Source organism: Anopheles marshallii, chromosome 2 (assembly GCF_943734725.1).
Source record: "Anopheles marshallii chromosome 2, idAnoMarsDA_429_01, whole genome shotgun sequence".
Lineage (NCBI taxonomy): Eukaryota > Metazoa > Arthropoda > Insecta > Diptera > Culicidae > Anopheles > Anopheles marshallii.
The window spans coordinates 24,541,766-24,561,671 of record NC_071326.1 but is presented as its reverse complement, the minus strand read 5'-3'; the positions used below and the strand labels follow the sequence as shown (position 1 = coordinate 24,561,671).

At 43.7% G+C, this 19,906-nt stretch overlaps 4 protein-coding genes across 4 annotated transcripts; 2 read left to right on the top strand and 2 right to left on the bottom strand.

The window, feature by feature from the left end:
• The first annotated feature begins 11,699 nt into the window (after positions 1-11,699).
• On the top strand, positions 11,700-12,532 carry LOC128707853 (ribosomal RNA-processing protein 7 homolog A). Its single transcript, XM_053802811.1, has 2 exons — positions 11,700-11,724; positions 11,787-12,532. The coding sequence occupies exons 1-2, from the start codon at positions 11,700-11,702 to the stop codon at positions 12,530-12,532; spliced, it is 771 nt and encodes a 256-aa protein (XP_053658786.1).
• Positions 12,533-12,595: 63 nt separating this feature from the next.
• LOC128708093 (integrator complex subunit 15) lies at positions 12,596-13,784 on the bottom strand. The gene is made up of 2 exons (XM_053803052.1): positions 13,709-13,784; positions 12,596-13,632 (listed from the first exon to the last, which is right to left on the bottom strand). The coding sequence occupies exons 1-2, from the start codon at positions 13,782-13,784 to the stop codon at positions 12,596-12,598; spliced, it is 1,113 nt and encodes a 370-aa protein (XP_053659027.1).
• A 532-nt stretch (positions 13,785-14,316) lies between these two features.
• Positions 14,317-15,027, top strand: LOC128707119 (histone deacetylase complex subunit SAP30 homolog). The gene is made up of 3 exons (XM_053802066.1): positions 14,317-14,496; positions 14,586-14,801; positions 14,899-15,027. The coding sequence occupies exons 1-3, from the start codon at positions 14,317-14,319 to the stop codon at positions 15,025-15,027; spliced, it is 525 nt and encodes a 174-aa protein (XP_053658041.1).
• Positions 15,028-16,460: 1,433 nt separating this feature from the next.
• On the bottom strand, positions 16,461-18,863 carry LOC128709750 (NADH-ubiquinone oxidoreductase 75 kDa subunit, mitochondrial). Its single transcript, XM_053804767.1, has 4 exons — positions 18,699-18,863; positions 17,420-18,607; positions 17,165-17,347; positions 16,461-17,105 (listed from the first exon to the last, which is right to left on the bottom strand). The coding sequence occupies exons 1-4, from the start codon at positions 18,861-18,863 to the stop codon at positions 16,461-16,463; spliced, it is 2,181 nt and encodes a 726-aa protein (XP_053660742.1).
• Between the last annotated feature and the right edge of the window lie 1,043 nt (positions 18,864-19,906).

The window sequence follows — 19,906 nt, the reverse complement described above, 5'->3', positions numbered from 1 at the left end:
TTTTCACAGTGTATTTTTAATGATTTCTAACATTCGGAGTAATTTGTAGCACCAAGACTAACACCAACTTTTGCACATTACATGGTTGATCTATTACTTCCTTGCTTTTGTCATCTGCTGCACGATTAATCGATCGGAAACGTGTGCCATAATTAGATGGTTTCGCACATCTCACTCACACACGCAACATATCTTTCAATCGCAAAATTCGCCCCAAGCACCAGCTGGGCGATTAACTTCCCTATCTGTACCGTTAACGTCCCATCTTGCGTGACATTTTGCTTTTTCAGTACATTTAACGTTCGACGTTCGTTCCTTTCACACATCACACACACACACACACAGGCTGAACATTGCTGTGCTTTCGAGCAGCATTTATCCCACCGTCACGATGCTCGTGCACCAGAAGCATCCTCGTGAAGCTAATTACTCATCCACTAACTTTCGCGAGCGCTCGTACGCTAGCAGCGGAACGGTACGTGACGGTATTGCTTTAATTTATGATTGCTCCTTAATATTACACACCTATCTTATTTTACACAATTTATTGCAAAACATGGCGCTAAGAAGCGTTTCCCCAACATCGTGCAACCACCGCATACCTGCGCGTTGCGGCCTACGCGCCTAGATCCATTCAACGCCGTACCGTGCTCCCTGCCGTACGGACGGATGTTTATCCCATGGCAATTCAATCTTTTCCACCCGTGTGTCGACGTCTTCGGTGCTGCACACTGTACGGTTATGTTACGCTAACCTGGCAAGTGTAAATTGAGCCATAGAAAAGGCGCCTCACGGTGGAGTTCCACCCAATCCCCGCCACCGGCATCGGGGGATGTATTAAATATATATATCCTAAACACTTTTATTTTCACTTACATCTTCCGGCCCAACAGTTTATTGTTACTCGTTCGCCTGATAACAGCCAGCAGAAAGATATGATATCAGCTTTCTTTGGGTGGAAGCATCTTGCCGTGCACCGTGCTGGGGTTGGTGTGGCCTTTCCGCTGATTTATGTATCACTGCTTAAGCTGTTGCTGATGGAGGGTGGATATTTATGGTTTGTATTAATTTAAAAACTTAATAACCGGTGAGGTGGTGAAACAGAACAGAATATAGCGGGAAGGCTTCGTGTGCAATCGGTATGATGGCATCGACGTGTTCGACCATCTGGATAATTACAGCAGAAAACGTACAAAATCCATTCCATTGGCTACATTTATTTTTTATTATCCTCATCTCATCTCAGAATTAACACTCCCATAATCACTCAAGCTGCTGCAACTTCACAGATTCTTGAAGATGGGTCATGAAAATACTATACAAAATCTTATAATTACCATTTATTTATCTGAAATGCATCACTTTTGTATACAAACACTTTGTTTTTTTAACTTCTCTTCTTTAGTTGCCGTACCACCTCATGAGGTAGAGGCCTCGCCATTTTTGGTTTCCTAGACTTATTATTACCACGGCGTCAGATAGTCAGACCTTAGTACAAGTGGAATGGTCCGGACATTGGCATTAAAAATCATAAAACCGTATTTTCGGAGAGATTCATGAGCCTTTGACGATTAAAGAATCTTTTGTGAGTCCTGATCCTGATCCTGATCCTGAATCCTGATTTCTCCTGATGACTACTTAACAAAGATCCATATGAATAGCTCTTCTCAAATGATGCATTAGGCACAACACTAATATTCCCAACAATTTAAAATGTTATAAATTCATACTTTCATGAAAATGGAACCAAATATACTTTCATAATAACTTTGAATCGGAGTAATATGTATGAAGGTACACTCAACATGTGTGAAATGTCATATGCCGAGACATGGCCAAACGAATTATAGAATCGCGAGCTACTGGACGATACTGCAATATTGACTGAAGACGATTTTTTTAATATTGTAGAAGGCCAACAAGATCAGAGAAAGCTATCGTATTTCTGTTATCCTATAGTGTTCCATGATTTCCGCTAGATCAAACTTGAAGTTTACCTCTTCGGGCCGATACAGAGTCGATAGAGTGCTTGTACCGAAATGAGACACAAAAACAAATAAGAATCATCATAAGAACAATGCCATCTTAAATGTCCAATTCTCGTAAACAGTAATAGAGCAATACCGAGTTTCGCAACATTTGCAGCCTGACGCAGAGCTGACTATCCAGTTAAAGGTGAATAAAGTAAAAATAAACAATAAACCAGAAATAGTAGGCCTTGACCTGTAAAGGTCGTTATTCCACCAAGGAATAAGAAAAGGCTTTTAAGGAAATTTTCCGAATCTGAAATTGGTGTAAAAGAAAGATCGATGCAATGCAGATCGACGGATTCCTGAGTAGCTTGGAATAAGTATTGGAACGCCACGTGCAGTTTTTACAGAGCAGCCGTTAAAGGACTGGATAAGAAACGGAAAACAGGCGGTAAAAGTGTTGATTAGAAAAGAATGCACCAAGGATGAAACGGCAAACTCCATCATGATGGATTACAGTATTAATTATTAATGTCAAAAACCATCTACACATCTCTATTCCAAACCAATTTGTCACTGATTAAAAACGATGCAAAAGTGTATCTTTTCCTATATCTTCGAACGACAACAAAAAAATACTAACCAATTCGATAAGAAGCCCCCAAAACGGTAGCGAATCGTTTCACTCTTTCCGAGCGAACTGGAGATCGATCCTACAGAAAAAGGGGTACAACAACATATTTATACCATTGCAATCTGTCACGCTGGTCGGCCCCCCCAGCTACTAAACCGTTCTTTACCGTCGACCGTTGCTGTTTCGGTCGATCTAATAAAACGATAAGAACGACTACCCCGGTAAGTAATGATATTCATTCTTTAGCTTCACGATCCAAACGGAGAGACGAAAACCGGTGGCTGTTCCACGATAAGATAAGGAATGTGAACTTTTGGATTAGGAGGTGGTCGCTCTAAATTGACCAAAGCGACTAAACTCCTGGTTACTTTTTCTGGTCGCGCGCTAGAAGTTTTTTGGCTATAGCAAAATTAACCATAAATCAGGAAAACAGAAAGGGGAAGCTACGGGACACTCGAACGATGTATGATTGTTGTATTGTTTTGTGAAAAAAGCTACAATTCGATACCGAACTGTCTTGCAGCAGCAAAAGAGTTCGTGCGCAACCGAGATCCTCTAATCCATTCCTTGGCGTGAATACACGGAAGTACTGTATTATATATGAATCGAGCTTTCAATGCCCGAATTCACCAGACCATAAAAAGGTGCCTGTTTGTATTCGCTTTTTTTTTGCAACTTAATATCCTTCCACATCTGCTAATGCGATTCCGACGGCATGTTCATCCCCTACCCTTGGAAGGCCCGGATCAATGTAATTTCGAACATTGTAACACTAGCGATGTAGCATTAGCCTGTTGTCTGCGTCCAATAAAATATTCAACCAATCAGCTAATCAACCAACTTCATTGCCGTGTACACACACACATACCATCCCACATTTCCCCCACCCTCCTCTTCTGGTCCAAGCACCAAATTGGCCAAATGTTTTGGGAAGTAATTTTTCCACCATCTAATTATACGCATTCGAACGCGGCCATGGAGGGGGGGATGTAATTTAAAGCACTTAAAATTTAACGTTAATTTGCTTTTAACAGGTTTTCCCGTTACCAGGGGCAAGACTCCTGGAACCAATGCGCGATTGGTGCAGAAATGTTTACACGACCGGTACGAAAATTGCATGTTTTGCAATCCTGCATGTAACGGGAAAGTTTTCGCGTACCCACGTAATTTCGGGCAATTGGAAATGGAGCAAATAGCTTCGAGGAAGGAAAGAACGAAGAACAGGGCACCAGCCAACCAAGCATGATTTCGTATCGGATCGGATTGCTAGTAATCGCACGGCACGGCGTCTGAGCGCAGATAGGAGAAAAACTACTTAAGATGGGGCTGTTTTCTTTCGTTTTCAACTTCCCAGCGATAGTAATGCTCGATACCAGCAGTGTGGCGTGTGGCGCGATCAACCGAACGACGACGACGATGAGATGATGTAAATGCAGGCAGTAAGAACCATTTGCGCAAGATTAAAAAGTAACGAAACACCACATAGTTTCCAATGTAAGTGCTTTGGCCTTTTCCGCATTAAAAAAGAAACTCCGCCCCGCGACGGGTTCTACAAAAACTTTCGACGAAACGAACCCCCGCCGAACCGAACCAAACGCTCGCGAGTCAACCAGCAAACCCAAATGGCAGCAGTGTAAGGCATTTCGCGGAACGCGGGCTTCGGTACCGGAGGAAATTTCCATTAAATTCCACCGCTCCGGTGTGCTGGTGTTTAGCGATCGATAGCGTATTTATAGTTTCCTGCTCGATAAAGAACCATAAATATATATGTGTGTGTTATTTCAAAGCTCATTTTTTAAGTCTCTCATGCAATTGCTACTCAAAGCTCCCAGCCTTGGTGTTGTTCGCGAGAAAAGTCATTGCGTTGTTAGTAACTTGTTCCACCTTTCCCGGAAGTAGGATTTTTTTTATCAGCAATATTATTCAAATTAAACATAACGAATGGATTGAATCCATACTTGGAAAAATGGATGAACGGCAACGGGTTTATCTGCAACATAGTCGTGGATTATCGATTCGCCCTAGATACTGAGCTAATAATATATTAAAAAATAACTTTTCCTATTATCACGCTTGGCAAATGGCAAACGGAACGGGCCACCAGCGCTTGAGGAGCAGAATACAGAGCAACCAACCCGATCCATGGCACGGGGTGATTACTTTGTGGAATGTACGGTTCAAGAATGCATCCCTATCTTAATCATGGTCTGCGAAAAAAAAAGTCAGTGCCTTATGCGAGCATCCAACTCGTCGCATACTAACCCCGAACCCTTTACAGTTGCAGCGGCTGTACAGAAAATTATGTAAAACACAGCACGAACTGGTAGCTGTGAGTGTGGCAAGTGTGGAGTGGTGCTGCGAATAAACGGGGGAGGACAAAAAATAGCGCAAATCCGAAGCGATATCGATAAAATATTTCGCTAGTGCCTTGCGGCTTCCTTTTAATTGAAGAAATATTGCGAGCGGAACGGCTAACCAACTTATCCTGCCTTGGATAGTGGACAGACGTTGGAACACGATGAAAATCTGACCGATGGATTAGATCTCCGGGTCGGGATGGAGCACGATACGATGCCATTTAGGTGTAATAATTAATAGCTGTAAATACTAGCTAACCTTTAATTAAACTAACCGCTTTCGTTATCTGACAAATCTTATTTACTTCATCCATCCATGGTGACGGCATTTGCCGTATTGTCAACGCTGCTCTTCGTTGAATGTGGTACAACTGGTGCAATGCTAAATCCATTTTAGCAATGTAGCCATTAGAGTCATTGTTCTTGGGAAAGATTATCGAAATGATTGAATAGAATGACCGCTGGTATTGGGATTTATACATTGGACTAACCGCTTATCGACTAGCCCCCAGCTATGGCAGTGAAACCATTTCCATAAAACAGAATAAATGCAACATTGTAAGGCATAAATTCAACAACCCAAAAAAAACATGGCCGTTACGCTTTTGTCCAATACGGTCAGACAATAAAACTGTACACTTCAAGCACATCTAACGTAAACACAATAAAGTATACGACACCCATTCAGTCATCCATTTTCATCTGCCTTTTATCGCTTTTCAACCGCGTTCATTCATATCGTGCATGCTAAAAATGCATTCGAGTTTCGATTTATATGGAAAACTATTAGCATGGAAAGTTTGGATGGGCTTTTGGAAATTACTTACTCAGCCGACACTACCACCAGGTCTTGATATGCTGCATGAGTCCTCTAAACCACTCGCGCCCTTCCTGGCGAACGCATCAACGCCATCACTCCATCTCGAATTGAGTCTATCATATCTCCTCCGTTCATATAAGTAGATTCAAACTGAGTCGTCCGGTGTCATTCTTTTGACATGACCAAACCACATGGGCAGCTTGGCGAATGGAGCTATATGATGAGTTCACCGTACACAGAGCTCGTCATTGTGGCGGCTCCTCCATTGTACTTCCACACAAACGGGACCAAACCCCCTGCTGTACATGTTCCTCCCTAACGCGGCTAAGAGGGTTTCGTCAGTTTTGGACGAAGTACATGTCTCCACGTCCGTACTTGAACTATATCCTATACCGTTCCAGCTTTGTTCGTCGCGATAGCTATTTTAACAGGTGCTCTCTTTAGGTGCCGTACACCTAACGCTTTCTGTAGTCCGTAGTCCGTAGCTAGTCCGTATACTTGAGATAGAGTGACTTGCCGTGAGCTTTAGACCTTAAATACTTCTGACAGCTAGGTTTAGCGTTTGGTTGTCCCTACATATTCAGATAGCCCTGAAATCTGGACCTTCCGTATACTGCACTATTCGTCCAACGGATTGTGTACTAGCTCGTGTACCCTAGTTTGGAAAAACCAGTAACAAATGCTTTCACTCTGCACGACGAGGACATGACGGAATAGGAGTTATATAGAAGAGCCTATGGGACCTTCAAGAGGTTTCAGATCCTACCCAATTGAAAATTAGTAGCAAAATGCTTGGCTATTGCATACTTCCAGGCGGTTTAACTCAAAGATTTAAACGTAAGCGACGGTAAGCGTCGGGAAGAAATAATTCATACAAAATCCTTTCTTCATAAAACTGGTTATCATCAATACCTGCATTGTACAACAGCTCCGCAATGGATACAACTAAACAAGAGGATAATTTCCTCCACCAAATAAAGTGCATTTAACCGGTAACAACCAAAATTATCTCTGCCTAGAATTATTAAAAACCCTTCCTACGTCCAACCCTTCCAGCAAAATCCTCCACTTTAACTCCTAGCATTTCCAGCATTTTCCCTCCGGTCAATGGGACCCACTCTGGTCTGCAATAAATATATAGAGCCGTTAACCTTTTGCTTTTGTCTTTTCCCACTCACTTACCGCCCACAAAGCAAACACGTAAAGGATTCTATCTTCAAGCAAGAATAAGGCACAGTTCATGACTCATTTAAAAAGAACCACACACACATACTCACCACACCCATCCGGGGCTCGGGTGGCGCACGATGCGTTCCTCCCTTTGTATGCCAGCTGACAGTTTTTCGGAACGGACCGTGGTTTGTCCGCCAACCCTGTCGCGGGACGCCCGAAAGGATTATACCCGGACGACTTATCGTTCAGGACAATAAACTCGTCGCTTTATGAATGCGAAATGGACTTTCCCTTCTGGTGTCTTCTAGTACGGTCACCCATCCTCCAAGCAGCATTAATTTCGACCGACGGCACGGGACGGTCGCTTGCCTTTCGCATGCTTTTTATCGCTTCCACCACACGCCACCTTTCGCCCCGTTCGGCACTTTATGTAACTGTCATCGGTATCTGTTTGTAGTTCAAGTTATAAACTTAAGAACGAAAAAAAATTAAAAAATACCCAAAAACAATAGGAAAACCGCAAAAGTAAACAATACACCACGACGTTTGAAGCGGCGATAGAGAAACTAATTTCGATAACGCAAAATCGGAACGGGCAGATCTGTAACCAACAACAAACAAAGTAAAAAGAGGATAGCATAAAGGAAAAGGAAAAACATTCTTTATCAATCGCAACTCTTTCGTTGCCTGGTCGCGGGTGTCCGAACAGCACCCGGCACTAATATGCTGTTTTGTTTCCTTTTTCCACTCTTTTGGTGCTTAAATTTTATCATTTTACTTGAAACACAAACGCTCTCCCGTTTGAAATGAAATGGCAGCCCCGTTCCTTTCGGGTGTGTGCGATTGTATAAAACAATATCTAAATGTTCCATAAAACGGAAAAAATGTAGATGGAAAATGTGAAAAAGAAAATCAAAATTTCGATCCACTTAGTACAAAGCGAAAATCAAACTCAAAAGTCTCAGTGCCTGCTTAGAACTAGCGTCATTAAATAGCAAAGAGCTGTAAAAACACAATTAGTAAACAAAGTGTAACGGTTTGTCCGCACCAAGGTAAATAGAAACGCAACCAAATAAAAGAGACTCGGCCAAAAATTCCACTCTAGTGTCGATAAACAACGGAAGCAAAACAAAGGTACATAAAAAAGACTCGATACCAATCGCTAAAGACAATACAAGCAATACTACATCATGCCTTAAACGTGGTCATCCCCACAGTGTCCTCCCATTATTTTCGATTTCTTACGACTTGAGAAGGGTTTGCCGAATGCGTGCCGGATACGGACAGGGAGCACAACAAGAAACACCATGAAACAAGGCTCGATATAGGAAGGAAGCAATAAGGATAATCGGAAGGCTAGTGTGCCGCTGTGCCGCAATCTATTGGATGCTGGGTGCCAAAGCAAAAGCCACCACCGGGCAACTCCATCCGAATGGACGAGCTACAAAATCAATCGCACCTCGTACTTCTAGGGGTGTTTTTTTTTTTTTTTTTGGCATGCGCCAACGATCCGCCGGGGCCGGTTGAGTGTATATTAATTTTTTGTCGCTTCACTCGAATTTATATCTTTCAATCTGATTCGGGTTTTCTTTTCCCCGTTGCGTTTCATTGTTTTTGTGTTGGTTTTTAGTTTATTTTATCCTTTATAGCGGTTTGGCAACCATCTTGTGCCATTTCTTCGCCTTTTTTACTCAAATAGTTCAATAACACAAAGCCCACTTTTGTGGCAAAAGCTGCTTCACTTGTGTTCGATCCGGGTTTTGGCCCCGCTTTGCTTCCGTTGTTGTATTTTCAATTTTCATAATGACGGTTTTGGGGATGCAAGAAATGTTTACTGGTACCATGTTACCGTACAACGCGGGTCCCGATTCGATGTGTGAGAAAAACATCATTTTTCACCGTACGTAATTTATGATCCGACAGCACATCGACAGCGATTGTATCGACAGTTTTTGGTTTTTACGGAGTGCATTTTACAGAAAAATGTTATCCATTTGCCCCCAAAAGGGGCGCTTTGTTTGTTTGCTTTCTGGCTGGCGCAGTTTCATGCCATGCAAAACAGTAAATTATGATCGCGAAAGACATTATGGTGGGTTCGGTGGGAGTAGGATCACATTGTAGTCACCAGGGTAAATCAAACCGAACCGATTAAATGTTGTTGTGTTGTACTAAAAACAATTTACAGCTAATATGGCGTACGATGGAGGCGCCTAGTACTTTACAATAATTAACTCGTGGCCTTTCTATTTTTTAGTAGTAGTAGTAGTAGAAGTAGTAGCCTGTAATAAAAAAAAGTACGGCGAACTATCTAACAAGTTATTTGAATTGTAATAGTTCCAATTCAACGTGAACGATCATAAAATGTTTAAGTAAATCGCATAAATATGATCCGACTTCCATTTGCAATGAATCCAACCGTAACATCGAATGCCACGCCATAATCAGATTCAATTGATACGGTTCATAAAAGTTGCCTTAAGAAAGCAAACGAAAAAAAAAACAAACAATTTCGCAAATTCTACCAAAAGATGAAGATTTCATCTGACAAGCAAAAGTTTCGAAGTTGGACATTCCTCAAGAACGTAGTAAAATATATCTTGCCGGTTGCGTCGTTCTCAAACCCTTCACCCGGGGGAGGGCCCGTGCTAGCTTCGTCCATTCGCCAAACGTTGGTGCATATTCAGTTGACTACTTGAGCGTGACACCACCGAAATGACACCGCTCGCCATCGTCTTACGGATATAAATCTTTGAATCGTGTTCATAAATCAACATGTTTTACTTTCGACACTGTCGAACCCAAACGCTCATACGGATAAGCTTTCCGTACCGATGCACCGTTGCGAGGATTGTCTTAAGTTCGGTCCCTTCCCTCGGCCGCACTCGGTTATTCTTCGCCGCTTTGCTGCCAGCAGGGACTCATGTGAGAGTTGTCATCGAACTCTGCCCGTTTGCTGACATTTGACCAAAGCGTATGCGACAGTGGTTCGACATTCGTTGGCCCAAACAGAACGCTAGCTCGGTTCCCGGTATTGCGTGTTTCGCCGTGAAATATTTCCATCTCCACACCCCATAATGTGCCAGCGTGGATGTGTAGCGAAACGTGTGGGGACTGGACGTAAATTGAATGGCGCTGCCAACTGGCGAATGCAATCGGATTGAAATGTGCAATTTAATCCATGGCTAAGTGTACCTCAAACCAGTGCATAAAACCCCGCACCACATTGAGCAGGGTAGTGGAAAAATTACAAAACACACAACAAACTTAGCTACTTTCAGATTTTCTCTTTTCCGCTGTTGGAGCAACGTGCACGTCCGTTCCGGTGCAGTTTAATTGAATATTTATACACGTGTGCGAGAATTTTGCTTTCGGCCAACATGCGCACTTGCATCATCATCATCGGGCTAACTTGTTTACAGTAGTTTAATACTTTTCGAAATTACTTTAATAGCGGAACGCAAAATTGCCTGCATGATTGCTTTCGGCAAGCGCACTATAAAACTGTACAGCGAAACGATACGAAAAGATGCAAAATGGACAAGGCAAACAAGCAAACAAAAAAAAAAACCCCAAACCCTATCCTTGACGGCACAAGAAAAAACGGTTGGCCAAAGCTACAGAACTTGATCCCGCCCGGTAACAAACCCCATAAGAGGTGATGAGAAATAGTGCAATGATTTTAGATTTTTAATTTTGTTCTATCACGCTTCCTGCCGTGTCCCTTGGAAAGCGAGTTTGCCGAACGAGCCGAACTTCCTCGTACTATGAGGCGAAGGTTTCACCGGTAGATAGCGAAGTTTGCTCCATGGTGAACGAAAAACTTTGCCCTTCGAAACCGTTTGGGAGGTGCTGCAGAGAACGATCAAGTGTATAATTGTGCGCAAAGAACAGATACGCCGGGGTGAAACATCGCGAGAGCAAGCAACGGTGTAGTAAGCATGATGAAATAGGGAACAAGAAACACACGAATGGAGGGGAGGGCATGGGAGACCGATAGAAAGACTGATAAATATCGGATTTCTGCACCTGAAGTCTGACGAGCACAACATCTACAAGATATCTTGTAAAAACATTTGAAAAAAAAAACAGTATTTTTAATATAACGGCAATGCAAGATCCAAAAACGCACTCGTCTTGCGTTCAAAACTCAACTGGACTAGAGAGCAAATGGGTTGTTCACAGGAATGACTATTCAGCATTTAGTAATTTAAATCATAGAGCTAGTTAGACGCAGTCGGTTATTTTAAGTTTAATCTAGATTAAACAACAAATTAATTTTGTTGACTTTTTGATCATTGTTCTAAATAGTAGAACTCTATTATAATTTCCTTTTTTATAAATCATTAACCAGATAATCATAATCATCAAAGAATTCCACAAATTTAACATATGGTATGGAAAAGGTTTACTGATTTGAGCCAGTATGAAAAATCAACTAACATCGCACTATACTCGTCACACTGCGGTGTACATTCGTAGACAAATATCGCTAGTTTGTGGTACGCGGCTTACACTCGCGCGAAGCACACATTACCCGAATACTATTTTATTTTCTCAACAGTACACCTTGTTCTAAAGAAACGTCCGAATTGTTCTTCTAATTGCCACAGTATATCGTTTGAACAATACCACAGTTGAACTCCCATTTGACAGCTCACGAAGCGGGTTTGTTTACATCTGCCAAACGCACATGGCAGTACCGAAAGTGGTTTCTCTTGAAAATCCTGAATAATTTCTCCCCAACTATGTCTGTTGCAGGCGATTTTACGGGTAAAATCTTCTTTAAAACATCTTATGGATCAGCTTTTTATCAATGTTTTTATTTCTACCAGTACTTGATCTTAGATACGAACAGTCCGACACCCATAGTCATCAGCTATTCGTGAAGCAGAATGCCTCCAAAGCAACATGTAAACAAAAACCTACCGGTCGCACATTGTACGTGCTCAACGTACCACCATACGCAACGGAAGAAGCTCTTAAGCATGCATTCTCATCTGCTGGAGAAATAGAACGTGTCGTGCTGCAGGAAAAACCCTCGAACAAAGAATCCGCTCCGATTGAAATCATGGACAAGCATGTGTTTTGCTTCAAAGTGGCGTATGTGGTGTTCGCCAAGCCGGATTCCCTGAAAAAGCTTCTCCGAAAGAGAACGATCAATCCACTACACTCCGAAGCAAATCCATTGCTTACCGGTGTAGCCAAGTGGACCAAAACTTATCAGGAACGTATTCCGGACCCGGTCGCATTACAGCAGGAGATTGATGAGTACATGGCAACGTACGACCAGAAAATAGAAGAGCAGAAAGCAAAGGAGAGCAACAACGCGGCCGATGAGGACGGTTGGGTCACGGTATCGAAGAAAAATTCGGGCGTTTTTGCACAAAAACAAGTTGTCGTTAAGAAGCTGGAGAAAAAGCTCGACAATGATCGGACAACAAAGCAGCTGAAGAATTTCTACACCTTCCAGATCCGTGAATCGAAGAAAGATGACATCATCAGCTTACGGAAAAAGTATGACCGGGATTTGAAGAAAATGGAACAGATCAAGAAAGCGAAGCGATTTAAACCTTATTGAACAGGTGTCAGACTTTGTTTGTATGTAAAATAAAACCGCCTGTTTTCGTTCGCTCCATTTCATTTAAATATTTTTATTTGCATTAATGACAATTTGTAGCAGTTTGTTCTTCCCAGGCAGTGCTTCCAGCCGGAACATTAATTGCGTGATGTTGCCAAAAATACAACGCGATGTGAGTCCTACCTGCACAGCTTGCGCAAACCGTTCCAAGCAACTCTGAAGATTCTCATCCTCCAATGATTGGCCTTGCTTTGTCAGATTTTCCGTCTCTGCCTGGATTGTGTTCACTATCAGCATTAAATGTTGAGCGTTGATCGGTTGTAAGGTTGGCGGTATCGTTACAGGTGGTGTCGCTTCCAACAAACTTTGCAGTACAGCTAGATGAAGCTTACTGTACAGCTCCTGCTTACTCGTAACCAACAGCGAAAGTACACACCAACGGATGAGACCAGCAAGCGGAGTGATCACCGGCATCGCAATGGCTCCACTAGGCAATGCCAGCTGTTGCTGAGATGCAAGACACAAGGAAGGATTCTCAGACACCCAATCCGTAATCACATCCAGCAGAAGATCGGGAGGTGGAATGAGTTGAGATTTTGCCATCCCATTTAGGTATAGATCTGTCACGGCAGTCATAAGATTGGCAGCAAACCTTGGTGCTACCAGCGGTAATGATTTTAGTTGTTCAGAAGAGTTTTTCGAAAATATTACAAAGTCCCGCACAATACACTGCGCCAACTCTAGACTAGCCGGGGAAGTGCATCCTAACTGTTGCATCCACGTCCCTGCAGCGCATAGTAGTGGTGCAATCGAACCCGACACAGCCGTGCTAATCAATTTGTTAAGAACACTTGTTCGTACGTTAGATCCACCAAACAGTGATAAAAATACTGCATTGCGAGTAGCATCCGGACCGGGACGGGAAAAGAATTCGCACAACACCAACACCAGCTGAAATTCTTCGATTGATGAAAGGCGCGGATGGGCGGTTTGCTTTGAAAATTGAGCACCACGTGGCTCATCGCGACGCTCGCGGAAAACAAATTCGGCAATCAAATCCATTGCCATATCATGTTTATTTCGGTTAATGATGAGATTTTCTGTAAAGTAATTAAAATAGTAGTTTTGCCTCATTCTTTCCCGAACCATGTTCTGCCATGGGCTCGTTTCACTCACCTATGATTGGTAGAGCATCTCTGGCCATATCGGGAAACTCCGACTTCCGCAACATATTACGCTCTTGGTTCGTCATTTTTCTTACCGAATAATTGAAGAATTATGTTGCAAAGATAAGTTTCTATATAAATTGCGAAGATTTCTGTACTGTGCCAAGTTTGCTTGTTGATCTGCGGTTCTTCTTCTTCTTTTGGATCTGCGGTAAATTGTAAACAACGTGCTGTCAACGTAACTGTCACAGCTCGCCGCGCGAAAGTTGTCAAGGTTTCTCTGTCTCTCTCTTACTTGCTCATAGATTCTTTCTTTCTCACTTCCCCATTTTCACAACAAACACAAACATACAACAAGCCGAACCAAATTTAGGTGACGCGACGTGATGTGAAAAGTTATGCGGTGGTTTTCTTTGCTTCACAAATCGCAGTTCAAAAGAACGTAAAGTTGGAATTCATTTGTTGCTCGTACGGCAACAATAGCTGAAGAGTTTTTAGTGTGTATTTTTGATGTACGGAAAGTTCAGTGGACGATACGATCCAAGTTTTATTTAATAAGAAACTCAATTCCGCTAGACTGTGCGTACGTCCCAGTTACGCATTGTAAATTGTAGTTCAATGATGAACAACAACGGATTCAGTACGGGAGAAGAAGATTCCCGTGGACCGGCGGATCAAATCTGCTGTCTGCTAGACGATGGAGAGCGTTGCCGGAAGCAGGCTGGTAACGCTTCGTACAGCAAGCGAATTCAGAAGACGGTCACGCAACGAAGGCTGAAGCTCAGCATCGACAGCCATGTAAGGTTATCGCCGCAATCGCCGCTAAAACCCACCCCCAAGGTCATTCAGTATTATATTGTTCAACGTGCGGGTTTTTCTATTAACAGGCACGACATATCTACATCTGTGACTTTCACAAAGCCCGAATACAGTGCGCGCGTACGAAAAGGCGCCGCCGTGACTCGGAAGATGATAGCAACGAGACCGATACCGATCTGCCGGAGGTGGATCTCTACCAGCTGCAAGTGAATACGTTACGGCGATACAAACGGTTCTACAAAGTGTCCACACGACCGAGCAGCAACAAAGCGCAGCTATCGGAGGTATGTTTTCTGTGTAGTGGCGTGCGTGCGCATAATAAATGCTCACCGAACGATCCCTCCTAACGCTTTGGTGCCCTTTCTTCCCATAACAATGCAGACAATCATGAAGCACTTCAAGACGATTCCGATTAAGGAGAAAGAAATTCTCACATACTTCATCTACATGGTGAAATCGAACTCGAACAAGCTGGACCAAAAGAATAACGCCAGCGCAGAAGCTACCTGAAAGTAGAGCCCTGTACGATTGGGATCCAATGCGGTTATGGGTCTCCTTCAAGACGGCACCCTCTCCGACTTTGTGGCTTCGTACTCGCATCGTTGTTGTCGCGAGGAGGAGACAAGCTGATCGTTCAACAACAACAAAATCAACTTTTATCATATTGTGCCGTGTTTTTAACATTACAAATAATTCTTTTTTACGCTTTTACTCTATCGATACAATGTTCAGATTGTGTAACATTTCCTTGTCCCGCGTACCCGTGAAACTTGACCACGGATTCGGTTTTAACGAAATGCGCGTATCGTGCAAGTTTCCTGCGTTACGGGATACCGTCAATAAAGTGTAAGTCACAAATGAAGATGATTTTAATGTAATTATCAAGACAGTAGTTCAAGATCGTGTATCTTTATGCATCCAGGTTTATCGATGACATTGACCAATTGTTGATTAATTCAATTTTTCTACAAGAGCAGCTTCAATCGGTTTTGTTATTATATTATGGTACAATAAAAAACTGCTGTTGGAAATGATTTTTGTTTGTTTTTTTCTTTTTTTCAATTCTGCAAGTTCTGCTAATTTCGCTATGACTGTCTATGACGTTAAGATGCTTCTTAGCGTGCGCAAGAATGGTGGTAATATGAGTTGCTAGAAAGATGAACGAATCCACTGTGTCGAAATAAGTTGTACAAACACTTGCAACACCTGTGCCAAGGAAAAGCTTCTACCGCCTAGGTATTTCTCTTTTATATTCAATGTCCAAAGAAAAATCAACAAATTTTAATTTCCCTAAGAGATGGACATGTTTTATTCTGATTACAAGAAATACTTTGCATCTTTATGCATAACGATACAAAACCCTAGCTGTTCACTACTCTCAGTACTTTGTATCCGTTCGTAAGCTTGTTGTCGGCCAGGAATCAGAAACTGACTCCTAAGGTTATACTCGTCCATATCATCTGCGAATAAATGATCTATTAGTGAACAAAAAGGAGAAAAAATGGGAACGAACAAACAACTAACAGACTCAAACTTTGTCTATATCGTCCTTTAAAAAGGTGACAAGAATTGAACAAAACCACACATATCCATATTGAATTAGGGAACTGAAAGAAACTGTCTACACAATATTTAACAATTATTTAAGGCCCTCTGAACAGCACATAATCGGATAATGTACAGAAAAGTCAGTATAACCTTGTAAAATGATAAGTTGGCTCGAACAATCACCAGGCATTCGTAGCATAGTATTACAACTTCAGGTTCACCAACTAACGCCACCAAAACATCTAAATCTCGCAACCTACGAACGGGACTCACAATGTCTCTAGCCACTCACCATTTCACGTCGTAGCATCACGAACAGTTCGTGTAGAAGCACCCGGAACAGCAACAAGGAAACGCAGACTTCGTCTCAGTGTTAAGCTTGCAAATGTTAAACTTTAATTCGCTTGCAACTGTTTCTTCGCTGCCGTCACACATTTAGCCATTGTGGGCGATGCGCGCGTAATCGGATCGGTCATGAAGAAGTCGGCCAACTTTTTCTGCACCACATCCACCTTGCCACTGTCGAACTGTACCGAAGCGTTCTTTAGCAATGCGTCAGCGATGGCAAAGAAATTGGACGCCTCCAGACGGCCGTAGCGCACCAGATGGGGCGCAATATCTTCCATGCGCGAACGCAGATCTTCTAAGTTATCGTACGGCAGCGGAGCTCCTGCTACCTCGGATAGGGCACGCAAAATCTTCCAATCTTCACGCGCCAGTCCCGGTGGCGTTACGGCTACCAGCGTCTGCTGGGCACGGCCTTCAGTGTTCACATACGTGCCCTGCTTCTCAGTGTAGGCAGCACCGGGCAGAATAGCATGGGCCATCTGTGCACCGGCGTCTCCATGATGTCCCTGGTACACAATGAAGCAATCCTTCGGTAACTTTTCCTTATCGACCATGCCGCCGTCAGCGCCCAACAGGAACAGGACCTTCGGTTGCATCTCAACGGCAGCATCGACGCCTGCCGTGTAGCCAACGTCCAGGGCGGCCGTTTGAGCTGCGTTCGTCTGCAGCACGTTCCATACCTTCCAGTTTTTCTGCAGTAAAAAAAGCGTTTCATTAATTAACTCTAACTTACAGCGCTAGAACCACTTACGTCTGACGGTGACAACGAGTTAGCGAATACGTGTAGTGCAGTGAGGAAGGACAAACCATCCTTTCGGGCAAGTTGATTGGCACCGACGATGATTAGGGGCTTCTTTGCCTCCTTCAGCTTCTTGGCGAATGGATGGTGTCCATTTGCAATGTCGCGAATTAGCGAGGTATCGCTTCCAAGATGCTAAAAACACGTTCAAAGGTGATTTTTTTATTAAAAACCTCAGGAAAAGAAAATTAAACAATCGCCACTCACCTCGTACTCGTAGGAAAGATCAACCTTCGGTCCAATCATTGCAATGTTTTGATCGTTATGGATGTATCCCTTCCTCAGACGGGTGTTCAGAAGTGGTGCTTCATAGCGGGGATTCGTACCGACAAGCAGTACCAGATCCGCTTCCTCGCAAGCAGCGATCGAAGAGTTGAGCAGATAGCTGGAACGGAAGTCCGTGCCCGATCCGTCAGTGGGGAACTTTTGCTCGGTGCAGAGCGTTTCCGATCCCAACCGGTTAAGCAAATCCTTCAACGCAATAAGCGATTCTGCGTCCACCAACCCTCCAGCAACAGCGGCCACCTTTCCCTTAGGTGCTCCACGCAACGCCTGCGCGATCGTAATCAACGCCGATTCCCACTCGACCGGTTCCAGTTCACCACTCGGATTGCGCAGCATCGGTGCAATCAACCGTTGGCGCTTCAATCCATCACAAGCGAAACGCGACTTGTCCGACAGCCACTCCTCATTGATTTCGTCGTTTTCACGCGGCAATATACGCAACACCTCGCCGGTACGCGTACTCACCACAATATTGCTACCGAGCGCATCCAACACATCGATCGATTCGATCTTGCGAATTTCCCACGGGCGTGCCACGAAGCTGTACGGTTTGTTGGTCAGCGCACCGACCGGGCACAGATCAATCACGTTACCGGACAGCTCGGAAAGGAAGAACTTTTCCACGTACGTACCAATCTGCATGTCGTTACCGCGACCCGTCGTGCCGAGATCATCGACACCGGCCACTTCCGATGCGAACCGGATGCAACGCGTACAGTGAATGCACCGAGTCATGATGGTTTTAATCAGCGGACCAATGTCCTTGTCCTCCACCGCCCGTTTGCCGGTATGGTGAATATCTGTAAAGCGCGATCGATCCGAACCAAATGCCATTGCTTGGTCCTGCAGATCACATTCACCACCCTGGTCACAGATGGGACAATCGAGCGGATGGTTCATTAGCAAAAACTCCATTACGCCCTCGCGTGCTTTGCGCGTCATTTCAGAGTTCGTCTTTATACGCCAGCCCTTCATCACCGGCATTGCGCAGGCAGCGACTGGTTTAGGTGATTTCTCCACCTCTACCAAACACATGCGACAGTTGCCGGCAACAGCCAGACGCTCGTGATAGCAGAAGCGCGGTATCTCCACACCAACTAGCGCCGCAGCCTTGAGTAAACAAACGAAAAAACCAGGAAGAAACACAATTGCAAATTAACCAACACTAGCTTGATGCTTTCAAACCCCGTTATCAATTTACCTGCAGGACGGTAGTGCCCGGGTCCACCATCACGGGTTGATCATCCACGAAAACTTCAATCTTCTCCGGCGCCTTGGCCGGTACAGTGGCCGACGTGCGCACTATCGTCTGCACTGGGAACCGGGCCCCGAAGGTAAGGGCCCGACTGACTGGCACGCGCAGCATTGTTCTGGAATGGCGAAACGTTATAGATATGGGAAAGACACCCGCTCGAAGCAAGCCGAAAGCGAAGAAAAATTACATAATTCACATGAATTTTCGCGAGATGGCGTAAACAGACGTACACTACTGCGATGCAAAATGAAACGAAAACGCTAGTAGCTGCACTTACTGGGGCTATCTGCTAGCAATGCGGCGGTTTAGCACTCGATCGTAGATTGATAAGAATACGACCCAAAATTGTATTTTTCGTTTTCAAGGATTTCGATCGCAGAACAAAATGTCCAGATCCTTGACGTTTTCACTTTGGAAAACAAACCAATGACAGGCGGCTGTCACAATTGGCTGTCAACGTGGGTATCAGAAGTGATGGTCTCGTGTTGAAATGGCAAATTATTTTTCTTTGCCATAGAATCAACTTATTATATAAGGCACTAGTGACAATTTATCAAATTCTTTCATTTTCACGCAACACAAATCATTCCTGTTAAATCAATTCGTTCTTTCCTTTCCTGAAAACCCAAATAAAAAACCTCAATTGTTGTTATAGGACCATAACCCTTACCTATTTGCACCAACCTTGGGCCGCACAGCAAATGCATCGCACAAAACAGCAACACAAGCAAAACGCTGTTGCTATTCGTGCGAGTAGGATGTGCTTTGTGCGCGCGCGGAAATACTTGCCGGAAATTTAACTCTACAGTGAATAACTTGACTACGGTTATTCTTTTTCTACCTTATTTTTGTCTCCAACTATTACATTTATGGTGTACTGTTGAAGTTCGAGTCACGAGTGAACCAAACCAAAGCAGACGAAACGCGCGCCGAAAAGCTGCATCGTTTAAAAGCAGTGATGCGTTACACTTGAAAAGATTCGCCCGCGAAAAGAGCCAAAACCAAAACGTGTGTGATGTAGGCGTGGAACCGTTGCTCGTCGAAGTCCGCAAAATCGACACCGAAAAGAGAAAAAAAACCATGTGAAAAGAAAGTTTCCATACGGTTCCGTTGCATACGCACCCATCGCGTACTGCAGCCTGCGTGTATCGAAG